Consider the following 17,143-nt stretch of genomic DNA (forward strand, 5'->3'; position numbering starts at 1 on the left):
GTGTACAGTCTATTTTATACAATGCGCGCATATACGCGCCTATGTTATATAATGGCTGCATCCGTTAGCATGAGCCGGCATATGCGCATACATGTGCGTCCAAGCAGCTGTTTAAAAGTTACCATCCTCTTTGTCATTAATGATCCTTAGGCACTTTTTAAAACAGTAGGGATATCAGTGCAAATATAATGGTTGAATTAAACCTAGTTATACAATCTAGTCTGTAAAAATGCATTCTCCTCAACGATTAGGATGTACACACAAAAACATGAAACATGAATAGCGCGTAAAACTAAAGCAGCTCCAAACTCATATCTATATAGCATACAGTGCATCAACATTTTAGTAATACTTTGATTGGAATGATAAAAGTAGCCCTGGGAGGAGGCCTAATTGAGCATGTGTTGAAAAAGTTTGGTTGCTGAGGTAGTAAGCATCCTTTTTCCATTTTTAATATTAATAAAATACTGATTCACTGCACTGTGTAAATGTATGGAAACCCCAGACTAGGGTCCTTTCATAGGAGTCCAATGGCACACATTCACACTAGAGCTAATGCTCTCTTCATCACTTGAACAATTTAAGAAGTCCCAGAATACAGGGGGAGAAGATAACTTCCTGGGCATCATTCAATGCTCACTTTAGTTGGTGCCAATAATCATATTGGACTCACAGCTGGTGTTCTAGCACAACTTTATTGGTAATTTCCTTTAAAGGTGAAACGTCACGATTTACAAATCTCTTTCCATGAAATTTACTTTTGGTAAATCTGTGATTTCTTCGACACTGAGGGACCAGCCAGATCCCTCTCTTACTCGCGGGTAGTTTGGGGTTTCCTCCTGAAATATGTACATACTGATCGGGTGGGTGACCCAGTTTACTCCCCATTTGCCATAACTTGGATCAGCTGTTTTGGTATCAATTCTTACTCCTCCTCTGGTCTCTTTCTCTCCTTTCTGTACCTGAAGTGCACCGCCAAAATCTCTCCTTGAATATCCAATAGGTATTTCTATGCACCAATTGAGTGACACGCCTCTCCTGTTCCTTACTCCTTTTTCTCCACTTGGACACTGGATAAATATTCTCCCAAAGCTTCTGTTTTGTGGTGCTGAATCTTCTGGGATTGGGAGAATCAGTTAATTAAAATAAAGCCAATCCCAAAGGCTGAAAAGGGAAGGAAGGGTTGGGGGAAAAAAACCCTTCCATGAAAATTCAAACTAGAATAATACTATCCTCAATCAAAAAGAAAACCAAACAAGAACGTCTCTTAATTTTTCACAAATCAAGGTCCCCCTGTGCTGGGTCCAGGATTTCTCCAAAGCCAAAAAAAAAAAGGAATTCAAAAGAAACACTCTTCTCCCTCTGACATCCAACTAAAAGACCCACACATACTCTAGGACTCTCGGTCTTATACAGAAACAGGCAGCAACCACTGCAGCAGCCTCACATAGGGGTGCTGTGGCAGAGATGGTATGCTCCTCTCTTTTGTTCTACATTCATAGTCTTTCTACAATTTATTCTAAAAAGTTCTCTAAAAACTTTTCACAGTTTTTGCACTTGATACTTGAAGATTCTGGACCGTATAAAAATGATTCAGCTAAGGGCAACTCTGCACCATTCTGCCCTGTCAGGTCCAGGGCAGTCTGGAAGTGGTATCCCATGGTGGTTATGAGGTGCCATGTTTCCAGGAGTAGCTATTGGCCTTCCTGAGGATTGCTGTGCAGCCTGGTGGTTGTTCTGATTGTCCCAGTAGGGTTCAGCGTAAATTGGCCCAGCAGGAACCAGCTCTTATGGACAGGTTAGTTCCTCCCCACCCTGGATCGAGTTCCCTGATGGTTCATTGATGCTGATTGCTTATTCCATGATTGCTGTGCTATGCTGCCTTGCTCCTGAGTTTCTGGAGCCCTGTATCGGATATTGTGATTCTTCTAAGGGTCTGTGATTTCTGACCTTGCTTATTGTGTGTTTTCCTTGTACTGTTCTCTATAAAGGTACAAAGAAGAATTAACTAAGCTTTTTCAGTTCCTTGTCTGATTCCTAATCAATTTGTGGTAGACGTATGCCAGCAGTGAGCATCGGAAATCCCTTTCCATGAAGGCTGCCCATGTCTCTGCCTACAGTGCCTAGGGGCACTTGACAATACCTCACTAATTACCTGCATAGAGATTTTGATACATGTACTATAAAATGCAGAATAATATGCAAATTCTAACTTGACATGAACTAAATAGAAGGTATAGATCTCCATGGACTTGACACCACAGTGACCTATGCCTTATTTTCTCATATCTTTGCAGAAATTCCCTCAAACCTCATGATCTTTAGTGACTTTTCTGGAATGGAAGATCAATATTTGATCTTTAAGTCCAAAATTGTCACTGAGGTTTGTACAGAATTGTCTGTGAACTTTCGTATACATCAAGTTGCAATGCCTTTAACCAAATGTTCACTAGAACTAAAAGAAAATTCATTTTGATAGACTGACTTCAGTTAGTCTACAAGAATACTCTGGAATGGATCTAATTAGAATCTATTTCTCTATCCCAGAATTGATGTTAATATGCTATACTTGAATAATTTTTGCATTATAAGATATTTTTTCCAAAACTCAGAAGTCTGAAGACATTACTAGTTAATAAAAAAAATTATATAATTCATAGGTTTTGTACAGACAAGAAGGACATAGCGACAATCAAGTCATAGAAACTCAAAAAACTTCTGCAGAGGTACATCTTCCTGATATTGGAATTTATATCATCGAAGTTCGAGCATGCAGTGAAGGAGGGGATGGAACAGCCAGTTCCCAAATCAGGGTATCATCTTTTACAGGTATGTTTTAGAACTCCCAAGATGTGACTATGATTAAATATTCCACCTTACATCCTCTTAGCAATTCAAAATGGCCTCTATTCTCAGATATTCTTAAGTCATATAAATATCTGAATATTGGGAAATATTTGATGGGTATCATTCTTTTCTCAGGCTGCAAAGAAAAAAGAAAAAATATTCGGAATAGGGCAAGAAATACTCAATTGTGCCTGTGAAGATTTATTGTTGGCTAAAATATTTAGTATATCTTCAAATTTTTGCAGAATAGAGGCCATTTTTTGTAATTTGGTGAGTAGCTAATACAATTTCCTTTAGCCACACCATTCTAGTGTAATTAAACAGCTATTAACAAAAAAAAAGCAATTGGGCCATACACATTGTTTATGTAATCATATTGTTGAGTACCGTAGATTACTGAAATGAGCATATGCTATCATTTTTTTTGTTTCGCTTACTGAAAAAGATTGTATTATTATTTGCATTTGGATTAATGGATTTTTCTTGCTGCATGATACCAACAAAAGTAAAAGTACTAGGTTGATACCTCAAAATATCAACCTGCCTGTTTCTAACTCTCTTGCTAGATGTCCTATCTATTTGTCCCAATTAATGGTAATTTTCTAAAATAAAAATAAAAAAAGATCCCAGATTAGGATTAGTGGTGGCAACTATATTCCAGTTTTTCCTAGTGGGGAAAAAGAAACAAGTTCAAAATCAATCCTGGTAGGTGACAAAAGGTTGGCGACCTGCAGAAAATTACCAGTGGTCTCATATATTTCATATCGCGTCACATATTATTACACTTTTCCTGGAATAAAAAGTATGAATCTTTTGTTTTAACAAAATATTCTATTTAAAAAAAAATTTCAGTTCCTGAGTTCAGTTGCTTTACATGACAGTTGCATTTTACAGAAGGTTCCAATAAGTATCAACATGGTTGTATCCTGATTATCTTGGATCCAAAATAGTGGCTAAATAAGATAAGTTTTCAAAAGCCTTTAAGCATTAACATCTGCACAGTACTGGAATAGAAATCAAAGTTAAGGCCCCGCACATGCTCAGTGCAGTCTCTGCGCCTTTGGTTTCGGGTTCCAAAAGCTTCATTGTATGTCTGAAAAATGATAATGAGGCTCATGTATAGGGTAATGAGGAAGCAAATTCATGCCACGTTTTGGACTTGGAAAGGCCCAAATGTTTCATTATATGCTCATTATCACCCAATTCATCACTATTCAGCCTCCTGCACAGCAGCTGCTCCAGCTTTAAATAGCAATTATTTCTTTCTGAGGTAATCCCCAGTCTTCTCAAATAGCAATTTGACATGACCTCCTTTCCAGCCTCAAATCAGGTACATCATGGTCTTATACTAATTAAAGTGTATAACTACAGCACACACCAACTCCACAGATCTTTTTGCGGATGTATATTCATTTCAAAACGAAATGAAAAACGAAAAGAAAATTTATTTTTTCTTTTTATTTCCTTGCAAGAACAAAATGAAATAGCACTGTAAACAAATAATTTGTTTAATAGTTTTTGGGGTTTTTGTTTTTATTTTTACTGCCTATGACACCATGAGTGGCCATGGGCTAGCCTGAGAACAGATTCATGCTGGACTATGGCTGTTCTCCCATAACTTCTTTATTAATAACAGGAATAAAACAAGAGCAGCTCTGCTTACCATCACAGTTCACAAAATAAAGACAGCAAAATAACTCACACTTCAGCAGTCTTAGCCTTACCTAGACTTCCTTTTCTTCCCTGGGGCCTCCTTGCTCTCCTTGGGTCTAGCTTCTTATCCCTTTCTGAAGAGAACGCCCTCAGAGTGCAACTCCATTTCTGTCTGTGGCTTAAGTTGGACCAGGCTAAATGCCTGGTCCCAGGCTTTTAAGAAGTCAATCCCTCCCCCTCAACTTGATCTTATCAGGTCAAGCATCTGCCACTACCAGGGTTAACTCCTGGGAAAAAAAAATCATCTTTTTTATTTTGTTTTCCTACCCTAAACTGGGACCCACCATTTCTCTTCACTATAGTGAGTAGGATCATAATGGTGTCCTCTAGAGCATAGTGTACCTTCCCCAGCCCTTCCCCATCTGTATACACCTTCAAACCAACTCAATGGAACTATTTTAGAGTGGCATTTGCTTACGTTTTGTAAGAATACCCAGCTCCGAATTGCACCTAGTAGATTGAAAGCACTATGAAGCACTATGATAACTAAACTTACTAGAGAATCAGCCAGCACAGATGACATCATTCCTGGGAAAACGGAAGTTAACTTGGTCTTATTCTCTGCTACTGATAACAAGAGGCTCCTGCCCATAGTAAGAGCACGCACACATGCTAAAATTTATTGATTGGCTATTAAGGTAATGGGCGGGGATTATGCAGATATCTGGGATCGGCGGACCCAAACCCTTATATTGCTGAGCACACGTCAGATCTTTGAGCAGATTCTGAATTATACACCATTTGCTTTGTATTTGCTTCTGCTCCTTGAGGAATCCCCGCCTTCCTCCATAAATAAAACCTCTATTATTATAACTTTTTGGAGCTGGTATTCATTGGTTAATTAGTCAGAGGTTACTGCTATTAACAGTTTTCTAGGGTTACCATCTCCCACACTTTCTGGGGAATCTGGAATATCCCCCGTTTCCTCTGATAACATGTCATCTTCAAAGTTAAAACAATAAAGTCCCTGACAATATTTAGATACAGAGACCTCTCAGATTTTTTCTTTGGGGCTTCCTTTGTGGTTTGGATATCTTTGACTTGGTGTGGTATACTTTTGTAGCATCCCATGGAAAGGTTTCCAGAGGAGAGTCTGGGCTGGCCCAGCTGGCTGTGAGCTAACCCTATAGAGTCTCAAACTTGGAATGATCTCATCCCAGAACCATAGGCTATGGAAGTTCGGAAAGTATAACCTCTTCTACATAGGCTTGCCCCACCAAGGTCATCAGTAAAACCTGACTGGTTGGTGACTACACCACTGTTGTAGTCACTATGTATGCAGATGAATGCCATCTTCTTCCTGTAATTAATGTAGCCACTCTGGGCTAGGTCTTTATGGATCAGATTCTTTCCACATCCTGGTTCCACCCAGATTTGGGTGGGAACCTCATTCAGCTCAACTGAGATCATGAAGTCTGAAAGTTCCCACCTTGGACCATTTACCAAATTACAATTTTGTATCTTTGCAAAAGTATGCTCCCACTGAATCAAATTAATCACATTTGGGATTTGAAGATTTAAAGGAAGGGGATATTGAAAATCTGATAAATGCAGAGGGCTTGAAGAGCTGCAGGAAAATAATATGCCATAGAGGCAGTAACTGATACTGCTGGGGCCAAAAGCACCCTCCAAAAACAGCAGGAAGTTGAGAGCATGAGAGATATCTCTGGCCTTTTACCTCCTTATCTGCCACCTACCATAGCCACTGCAGCAGTAAGGATTCAGAGAGGATCCCTGGGGATATCCATGAGGATATCCATGTCCCAAGTTGACCCCTGGGCCCTTCCTCTAGTGATGTTACAGGCCAGAAGCTCCTACCCCGTCTCAGCAGCAAGGCACTATGGAGCAGGTGGGAAGGAGTTCTTCATCACTGTACTGGGGTAAGATGCAAAAAAAAAAAAGCATTTGTTCATCAAAAAGGAAAAAAAAACCTTCTCCTCCCCTCCCCTATCTACCTACCTTGGTATTTTGCCACTTCTATTGCTACTACTACCTGGCCTGCTCCTCCTGCACTGCCTCTCCCATGGTTCAGCATCTTGCTGTATTGTTGTTGCCAGTCTTGCTTGCAGCAGCTGCCTTGAATGCTCTTACTGCCTTGCTTCGCTCTTGGGTGTACTGGAGTATTTTAGCTCCAAAAACAAAAACATTAAAAAAAAAAAGAAAAAGAAAAATCTTCTCCTGCTTTGTCCCTCTCTGAAAGCCTTGGGATCTTGTTGCCATTGTTGCTGCTCCTCCTACCCTACTTTTATCTTGGTTAAGCCACTTATTTTCTGTCTCTTTCTGCACTCTCTTGTGGTGATGATGGCATTCTTCCTCCTTCTTTACCCCCATTCAATGGGGGTGTTGATGCCACTCTTCTTGCTGCCTAGCACTGCATTTCATGCATTGAGGCTGTTCATGCAACTATACCCTCTCATGATGCCTTGGGGTGCACATGCCACTGTTTGTTCTGCTTTACCCCTCTCACAGAGATTTAGAGCAAGGGTTGGTGATACCATTCTTCAAGGACTAACAACTGGTTGGGTTTTCAGGATATCCCTAATTTATTTATATATTTATTTAAAAAGCTTATACCCCACTTATCCCCAGTTCTGAGTAACAAAAGAATATACATTACATAAATGCAGAATTGTGCTTACAAGACAATAGACAGGACAAACAAAAAAGAACCAGATAAAAATCTAGTATCAACAGAAATCAGAGCTGAATCCCTTGACAACCAGTGGCCTAAATCTGATGAATATATTATCTAAAGCTAATGCTCAAACTAATCATGAGTGAATACCTGTATAAAAAGGTAGGCTTCCCTGGATCCAAGATGTCTGCTACATGAGATCATGTGTCAGGAACCCCTCCTTCTTATTTAGGGTCTTTGCTATCTTTGGACCTTTTTTTCTGGGGGGGGAGGGGTTTGCTTCAGAAAGGGAAAATTAGAGGCGGTCCTCCACCATCCTCAGGAGATGATCTTACCTGACAGGTGAAGATGAATGGTTTCCTGACACAAGTAGCAGCAAAGAAAGTGCTCGATGGAGAGTTGCAGGCCACAGCTAATTGAACTGAGTCTTAGCCTGACCTGGAAGTATTGTTGATCCCAGGCACATCAGTGGCTCCAGTTCCTCCAGTGGGCCGGGAGAGCAGCAGTAATTTCTGCCGCTCCTGATGATGTCAGAAGAAGTGTGGATCAGAGTAGCTTTTGGAGGTGAATCATTGCTTTCTCTCATGGAAAGCTACCATGCTGATTTATGGAGTGCTGTGGCCAGGTCAGGGGAGCAAGAGTTGGATTAGAGGTTCAGACAGATCAAGGGAATATGAATCAAGGTGCTCCTCCCTTCAATGAGTCTATCTTGATGGCAATGACTGAACTCTCTTCAAGAGCCCCTCTGAGTAAGCCATCCGTTATTATAATGGACTCCCTCTGGGAGGGTTTGGGGCCTTTTGATCATGCTATTACTTTACCAGTAACTTTGATTATAGATATGCACAAGAAAATGAAGTCCAACAATATTGTCCTTAGTATCCAGAAAGCAGCATTATTTTCTTTGCAAAGACATGTAGAACAAGTAGAGGAGGTACAGAAAGAAACCATGTAAGGCAATATTTTTTTTCTTGCAATATTGAAAACTTTGAAAACCCTGCCAGGCACTTGAACATTAGAACTATTAATATTCCTAAAATGTTTCTTAAATGTCCTGTTGCGAGGCGCGGAAGCGTGGTCACATCTCAAGGGAGATTGTGAGCCCTTGGATAATGGCGCAGCTCAGAGAGGAGCCCCAAGACACGCCGTAAGAGGTGAGCAAGTATAAGCACAGACAGAGCAGGAGCAAGGCTGGATTGAAGACAAGGCAAGGAACAAGGCAGGCTCAGCCCTCCACTGGACCTACATGCACCAATGAGACCCAGCAACGCAATGCTGGTCTCAAGAGTAGCCCTTCGGCCACTCAATAGCCCTTCCAGACCCGCCGCTTGGGAACGACGAGTGCGTGAGGCCAGATGGAGGCTGAGGGCAGGAACTAGAAGACAGACGAAGACTCAGGATATTCAGAAGACTCAGATGAAGACTCAGGATACTCAGAGGACACAGACAAGATTTCAGGTTGTTTAGAAGACTCAGATAAGGATTCAGGATGCTTGGAGGTTTCAGGCAAGGGTTCAAGATTCAGGAGAAAGTACTGGGTGAGTGCTGCATCACAGCGCGCCCTACACAGCCGTCCATGGCTGGTTGCAGACCATGCCAAAAGCAAAGCAGACTCCAGATGAAGCAGTGGAACTTGAAGCCAGGACATGTTGAAGTTTCAGGAGAGACCAGCCACAGGCAGCTGAAGCCTGTGGCTGGTCGCAGAGTCTTGGGCATGGATGGAAGCAGGCACAAGGAACTCCGAAGACCAGAACAGGAAAGACTCAGGATTCAGAAGCTAGGCATTAAAAACAGAAGCCTTCCGGAGGCTTGTGCAACAGACGAGAAGGTAGGCCCTGTACCACGAGGCGCCCTACACAGCCCCCCATGGGCTGGTCACAGACCACGATGGTAGCACGCCAGGGAAGTTGAACAGACAAGGAACCTGGGAACTGGACGAAGAGCTGGAGATGAGGAAGACAGATTCAGGGCTGGAACAACAGAAATCAACATCGGAACATCAGGACATCTGGAACAAGCAACGATGGAGCTCCGACGAGGGACAAGACCAGGAATATCAAGACAAAGGACACCAGAACATAGAAGACATGGAACGAAGAGCCATCAAAACACAGGAAGACCATGGAGGACCAGGACCGTAAGGAAGACCACAGACCACTTTGAAGACTGGATCCGAAGGCACTGAGGGACTGAAGCAGGGCCCTTATATAGAGCTGATCCAGGCAAGGGTGAACGACGTCATCGGGAGGCTGCGGGAATTTTCCTGCTTCTGGCCCTTTAAAAGAACAGATTCTAAGAAAATGTAGTAATCGTAATTTTTGTATAACTAGTAAATGGCTTGCTGTTTGACATTTAGATATAGTCTGCCAATTCTCTTGCTTGTTTCTTTTGTTTATTTCATGTAAGATATGTTCAGATCTTATTTGGATCTCCTCTTTGTGGAGCCACAAAAGTAACTGAAATTATTCTTTCTGATCTTTTTTTTTTCTTTATTTTTCTTATGCTTGGACTACTGGTACAAGTTGATATTTGATTTGTGTTAAATAAAATGTTAAAAAATATGTTTCCCTAAAGCTTACCAACAATTTGTCAGCCTTTAGGTCATCAGGTAGATCGTTCAAAATTAAAACATCTCAGAACTAAGCTGTTGCTTGCCTTATACAGTAACTAAGCACTTTTTAAACCGGACATGTGAACAGATGGGAAGATAATGTAGTGCAAACAATATGGGGATGATATAATGCCTAGCTCAAGCCCCAAAGATTAACTTTTGCTGCCACATTCTGCTCTATGTACAAGACTTTCATAGTAGAATGAGGCAAGCTGAGGTAACGGCACTGCAGTAATCTAGGGACAAATTGACTAAGATTGCACAATAGTTCTGAAAACAAAATCATTTAGGAAAGGCTTTACATGGCGGACCATTTGGTCTATTTCTGCCATCGTTACTATATTAGGACGCTGTATAAGGGGCAGAGTGATGGAGAGGAAAAGGACCCAGCATAAGAGAGAACCAGGTAGTGGGAAGGAAGGGAGAGATATGGGACCTAGAATAGGGGGAGGGATTTGAGGATGGGGAGGCAGGAGAAGGAGAAATAACACTGGATGTGAAAAGAGAGAGAGGACCAGGTATTAGACAGTCAGAGAGGGAGAACGGAAAAATGATGGGGAGTGAAAGAAAGAGGACTGGAAAAGGAGAGAACTAGGAATAGGGGGTGAGAGGGAAGACTTTGTATTTGTGCATGGGGGAATCCTGGGAGATACTGGAGGAGAACGAAGATGAGAAATGAGGAAAGGAAAGTATTGCGGAAAAAGCAGAAATACTGAAGAGAAAAATATTAAAATATCCACTCTGAAGGAAATAAACAGAGAAAAAGGAAAGAAGACACCAGCAAAAGAAGGAAAAGCAAAAAAAAAAAAACCAGAGAAGACTAGTGAATGAGAAAAAAAGACACACTGAACCAGAACTCAAGCCAGAGACACTAAAGAATACTAATAATGCATCGGTAAGACATACCCTGAGACGCAGTTCAAAGTCCTGGACTTGGACATGTCTCTAACATGAGAATAGTTGGATTTTATTGACTTTTTCTGGTGTATAATTAATTCTTTTGTATATAGGACATACCCACAAACACAGAGGATTTTGTATAGTGCTCAGAAATATTTTGTGATAACAGAACTTGAAAAATGTGCTTAAAAGTAGATTAGTATAATATTCCATGGGGACAGTCCACTGGTCTCCCCCCCCCCCCCCTTTTTGAAAATGATCTGCTAATTCACTACAAGTACTATAGGGAATAGAGATGTGCGAAGCCCGAACCTTTTGGTTCGGGTTTCGTTTTCGGCCCACCGCGGGAGTTAGTGCACACTAAACCCAAAAATGAATTTTTCATGAAATTTCGGGAAAATTTGTTCGGGTTTCGGGCTCCCCAAACCAGGACGAATGCACATCCCTAATAGGGAATAAGTATCCCAGATTCAGCTACCCAAACTCTAGTAACATTACCCTCCCACCCTCCTTTCCACTTGGAGTTGAACAATACTTCTTACCTGTGTATGCAGCCTCTGCCAAATTCACTCTGATGTTTGAATGTGTTGGGCCATGCAATCACCTGGATCTGCACGTTCAGATGTCAGGCTGAAGCTGAAGAATGAGGCAGACACAGGTGGAAAATGCTGCTCTTCTCCTGCCAGTGGAAGGGGCGGTAGGATGAGAATCATGCAAAATTTGGTTCAGTGTACCCCAAGGATTGAGCAAACTTGAAAGTGTGCTATGAACTAGAAAATGTTGAGAAGCACCATTACTTTATTTCTGTTTTCAGTTGGTCAGTGTTTATTTAATTTGCAATGTCCTTCCTTGGGGGGGGGGGGGGCAGGGGCAACACCACTAACAGTGCCTAAGGTTGACAAAAGTTGAAATCCATTCCTGCTTGCAATGGAGATCAAGGAGCATCAGAGGTCAACTGCCACCATTTTGGCCTGGAGTGAGTGGGGCTTGCTCCCTTCCCACTGGAACCCCACTGAACCCCCCAGGGACTTTGAGGTACCTCTGTCTGGTGGTCAGAGGGTAGTGGTAGGTTCTTCAAGGGGGAGCCTATTCCTTGTTTGCCTGGGGGGTGGTACTTGCAGGGGAGGTTCCTACTTCTGAGGGCTAGTTAGGAGCTTGGGAGGGGGGCTTGCTTTACTCCACTATTCTACCAGAGACTTGCACCTCCCTGGGAGGTGAGAGCCTTTTACTCAAGCTGCAGGCCCTTTAAAATCCAAGCAATGAGCCCTGGCAGGTGCATTCATCTTCTGATGCTTCTGGGAGAAAGCTAACTACACCTCTAGAGATATAGTAAACTTTCTGGGAATAGTGCAGCTTCTGCTGTTTAGCAGAAGCCATATTATTCACTTTATATAATAATGAGCTATTTTGCATGCATATATTAAGCTCATTAGTTTTTGCCATGCTTTGTGTCTGATTTTTTCCTGCACTAATCTTGCATTAGGGCAATAATGTGCTTTTGAACGATGAATGAGCGTTAGTCAATAAGGCACATTACTGCCCTGAACCGTTTTAGCAATAAGCTCTAATGTGGCTTGTTCTAATGCAGTTTTTGTTTGTTTCTATTTTTTATTTCAGGTGGGAAAATCACAAATGCCCAAACAACTTTACACACGTTCTCTACATCCTCATCTTCTGTAACATTGCTCTTGGCGTTAATGGTTCCATCAACCTCCTGGTGAAACTGTAGACTTTTTTCTGTTTTGTTTTGTTTTCATTAGATTTGTTTTGCTGTAGCTTGATGGCATCAGTGGGCGGAGCTTTCTGTGGGTGAAGGAACTGGAATCCTGAGCTGACGCTTCTTCAGTTAGAGACCCATAGACAGCACATGATGCACTCAGAGGAGTGTTGCGCAACATTTATGAACTCCTTCACCAGGTTTTGTCTCCGGTTTTTATTTTTGTGATGTCCTGCAAGGGACAGTTTTTCAGCCCAGAAAAAAAATATGCAGATTAAATGTGATGAACTTTTGTGAGGAAATAATAATTGTGCTCTTCCTTTTTTAACTATGTTTAATTTTGGTTTTGTATCTAATGACCTCAAGTGTGTGCCATTAGTTTGTTTAAGCAGTGGTGCCTAGTAGATTTGTTGAACAAAGAGGTTCACCAGAGACAAGAGGAATGCAATGTGTATCATTTGTCCATATTGACAAAACAGAAAGAAGAAGGAATATAAATCATTCACAGTGTGTAGACAATAATTGAATAAAGGCAAGACATATTTTCTGGAAAAAAAATGTATGATTACATATGAAAACGGAAATGTGTCAATTTGCTCTTTTGATAGCATTCCCAAAGGATACTACAGCAGAGAAAAAAACATGGTTCTGGGTACTTGAGTAAAGAACCGAAGATCATTATTCACACAGACTAGAAATGAAGGCAAAAGAAAAGTGCTATTACTTTTTGCATCATACAACTTAAAAAGAAATTAAAATATTTGCTTTTACTATCTACAGCAACAGCTTCGGTTTGTGTTGAAGATGCAGGTGCAGATATTATTTAAGAAGAAAGATGTTTTAGATAATTGATTGCAACATACTGTAAGAGCTACAGGCAATGAGTAAAACCAAACTGACTATGATAAGGAGGCTTCATTCATGATGATTTGACAGTCTTCATTAAGACTGCTTCTGCAATATACTCCTTTGGAGGTTATTTAATTTTATCTTTAAACTACATCCTATTAGAATATGTTTCATGCAGCAGAATAATGCCTTTAAGACATGAGAGGTATTTAAGTACAATTTAAACATAGCTAGGTATAAATTATATTTGGTTAAGTGCTGTGCCATTTAAACAAAATATTGTTTGAAATTCAGATGCAACCATGCTATATTGCAACAGGTCTGATGATGATCTGTGCTACTGAGGCCCCTGTTTCTCAACTTTATCATTCACTTGCATGTTGTGCACCAGAACAAGAGAATCCCCAATATAAATCATCTGACTTTTGACACCTAGTGACGAAAGCTGGATTAATAGCTCTTCCTGGGATTTTGTCAATTTAACCTTGTTCTCGTCCTAATCTGAAATATTGCCAATATTTTCACAGGTGATATCAGGGAGGGTATTTGCAAAAGAAGCAATGCTATGTTTGGGAAACTGCCAGAAAAGTTAAACTGGATGTAGAGTAGTCACTCAGTCTTAATACTGGCATCCTGTCTAAGGATAGATTTACCTCCTCGTCTTACCTAACAGGAATTCAGGTTGAGATCTGTGAATATTTGAATAGATTTTACACAGATAATCAAACAGCTTCTACCTGGCTCAAATTTCTGATTTTTTTTGGGGGGAGAGGCAGTGGGCAGGAGCAAAATTTGTATTTACAATGAAAGGTTCAGAGTTATACAAAAATGTGCTTATTCAAAACATTCAGATATAGGGGAAATCTTTAAATTTAACAGATGCAGATATTTGGAGATTTGCTCTCAAATTCCAACTGGGTCAAAAACATTTGAACTGGACAAATACATGAATTGGAATTAAATTGCAGATGCCTCTCATTTATCTGATCTAATAAAAGGCTGTTCTAGCTCCATTCTGATTATCTAAACCCATCCAAGTTGAGCAAGGTTCATAATTAATCTGAAATAGTTTGCCCAGCCTGAATCCTGACCAAAACTGACCCTAGTGTGCAGGGTGAGTTCACCAATGTATTTGTAGAGATTGTCTCAGATGACAGCTGGTGTACATCAAAAACGTATGTGATTTTCAATCAAAATATAGAACAAATTTTTCTGATGAGAATATGATTATTTTATTATTTAGCAATATCAAAAATGTGTTTGCGCTAACAAAGTTGCTTCCAACCAAAAATGATTTTCAACCATACAGTGGAAGTTAATGTATGTCATTCTATGCCTTGTTTGGTAAAAAATTTGGATGGAGTATATTGTCAAAAGAGTATCTTGAGATGGATGCTTCTTGCTGTTTCTTATTGCATTTGTAATGCAGATCTAGCAGGTGCTATGTACAGGATTGAAAGTTACCAACTTCTTTTACCATTCACTCATCAAATCACCATATACATTTTTTAGGAGATTTTATTAGTATCCTTATTATAAATTTAGATCATGAGTCAACAGACGTACCAGATCATTTTCATTGGCTGGTATATCCATTTAACGGTCACATCAATTTAAAAGTGAGTTAAAAAATAATTAGTTTTTGGGAATCATCTATATTAGGCAATCCATACACTTAGATAATGCAGCATTCAGTTCTGTTTCTGTCTGGATAAGGTGGAAAGGGTGTACACGCTAAATTTGAGTTTCATGCACTTTTTTTCTAATTTACTTATTATAAAATATTTTAATTCAGTATAACCAGTAGTAGATGCTGTAAAGTCCCATCAATTCATGGCAGTCAGCAGATTTGCAAGAAGTTATCACATGTTCAATACGATTGATTAATGGAGATACAGGAATTAGTATTAGCATATTGAGAAAAAGCTGAGAAAAAGCTAATGAACTCCAAATATAAAAATGAGAATTACAAGCTCTTACTATGATACCCTTATTTAATTGAAATCAGTTTTTTATTTTGCAATAAAAAGAGTACAAATTAAACAATTCTGTTTCTTGAAACCAATAATGTAAAAAGTAAGAGCAATAAGACTAATTCAGAATCTGTGTATGTGAAATAGTAAGTGAACCTCTAGTTTCCTTTGCATTACTACTTTGATAATTAGAATCAGTAGATTAAATAATAGTAAATCACCCTGCAGAATAAATCTGTGCAACCTTTCCTATATAAAAGTCCAAAATGGTTTGAGTTTGGTCTTCACCATAAAAGTTAGCGGCAACTTCTCATATCAAAATCAAAAGAAATTTCAGAGGCTTTACACAAAGAAATCTGTCTGGACAGGGTTACAAGAGCATTTGTAAACATTTGGTTCTTGATTCACCCACTGTCAGACAGCCTACAAATAGAAAAAAGCTGAAAACTACAGTCATCCTGACAAGATCTCCTCAAGACAAACCTGAAAATTATCCATAGAGTCACAAAGAACCCCAGACAAACATCTAGAAATCTGCAGACCTCTCTTGCTGTGGCTGATGTGAGGGTTCATGTGTCAGCCATCATGAAAAAAATGAATGGGAATAGTGGACATGGCAGGATAGCTAGGAAGAAATGATTACTATCTAAAAAGAACATTTGCTGACTGCCTCAGATTTACCATTCGTCTGGATGAACTACAAGACTTATGGAATAATCTTTGGAAAGATGAATCAAATATTGACATTTTTTTGGTCACAACAACAAATGTTTTGTTTGGCAAATAACAAAAAAACACCAGTGCATCCCAAAATAAGAATCTCATCCTGACTGTCAAGCATGGTGGTGGAGGTATCATGGTGTAGGGTTGCTACATTAGGATCTGGACAACTTGCCATCACTGATGAAACCATGAATTCTGCTTTATATCAGAAAATTCTAGAGGAAAACATCAGGCCATCCATCTGTGAGTTGAAGCTGAGCTGAAAGTGTGCAATGCAGCAAGACAACAAACCTAATCATTCCAATAAATCTACTACAGCATGACTGAAAAAGAAAATATTTTGAATTTTGGATTGACCAAGCCAAAATGCCAACCTAAATCCTATTGAAATTTTGTGGCAAGACCTGAAGTCAGCTTTTTATGCAACGGCATAGATCTGTATGGAAGAATGGGACACATTTCCTGAACAGCAATGTTTAAGACTGATTAAAATTTCAGGAAAAATTTAGTCGAAGTTATTGCTGCTCAAGTAGGTGTAACCAGTTACTGAATTAAGGGTTCACATACTTTTCATACAAGGATAATTAATGCTGAATTGTTATAGTGAATGAATTATCAAAACATATCCTTTTAGTCTGAGTTATTTATTCAATGGTGTTATCTTTCTCTCTAATCAGAATTTAGATTAAGATCTAAACATGTTTTGAATATAAATTGTTCTAAAATACAGACCATTTTAAGGGTTTCAGATATTTTTCTCAGCTCTCTCTCTCTCTCTTTATACACACACATACACATATATAGTATACACAACTGGGCTATTACAAAATTAAGCAAAGTGTGGGTACCTAAATAAACTATGCACCAATAAACCATATAAATAGGGGAGTAACACAACTATTATGTTGATCAATATAAAAAAAATGTTGTCATAACAAACTTTATTATACAAAATCAAAGAAGTATAAAAAAAAGCACTGTTGTTTTGTTATAACAAACTTTATTATACAAAATCAAAAAATGTCACTGTTGCTATGATTGATATGAGTGTAAATTTTGCTCTCTGCCAATAGTTTTAGCAACAGTAACATTTTTTGATACTTCTTTGATTTTGTATAATAAAGTTTGTTATAACTAAATGTTTTTTATATTGATTACCATAATAGTGGTGTTAC

General features: G+C 39.5%; 1 protein-coding gene across 5 annotated transcripts in view; it reads left to right on the plus strand.

Moving 5' to 3' along the window:
• The window catches only part of CNTN5 (contactin 5), a 2,626,638-nt gene extending 2,612,691 nt beyond the window's left edge, over positions 1–13,947 (plus strand). For 4 of the 5 annotated variants that reach the window (XM_029602387.1, XM_029602386.1, XM_029602388.1 and 1 more), the window contains 2 exons: positions 2,661–2,829; positions 12,324–13,947. In XM_029602387.1, the coding sequence (XP_029458247.1) occupies positions 2,661–2,829; positions 12,324–12,427 (273 nt within the window). In that variant the 3' untranslated portion in view covers positions 12,428–13,947. The remainder of the gene's footprint in view (positions 1–2,660; positions 2,830–12,323) is intronic. The other variant, XM_029602389.1, reaches the window with a different exon arrangement.
• Positions 13,948–17,143: the final 3,196 nt, after the last annotated feature.

The sequence above is a fragment of the Rhinatrema bivittatum genome, chromosome 5 (genome assembly GCF_901001135.1).
Source record: "Rhinatrema bivittatum chromosome 5, aRhiBiv1.1, whole genome shotgun sequence".
Taxonomy (NCBI): Eukaryota; Metazoa; Chordata; class Amphibia; order Gymnophiona; family Rhinatrematidae; genus Rhinatrema; species Rhinatrema bivittatum.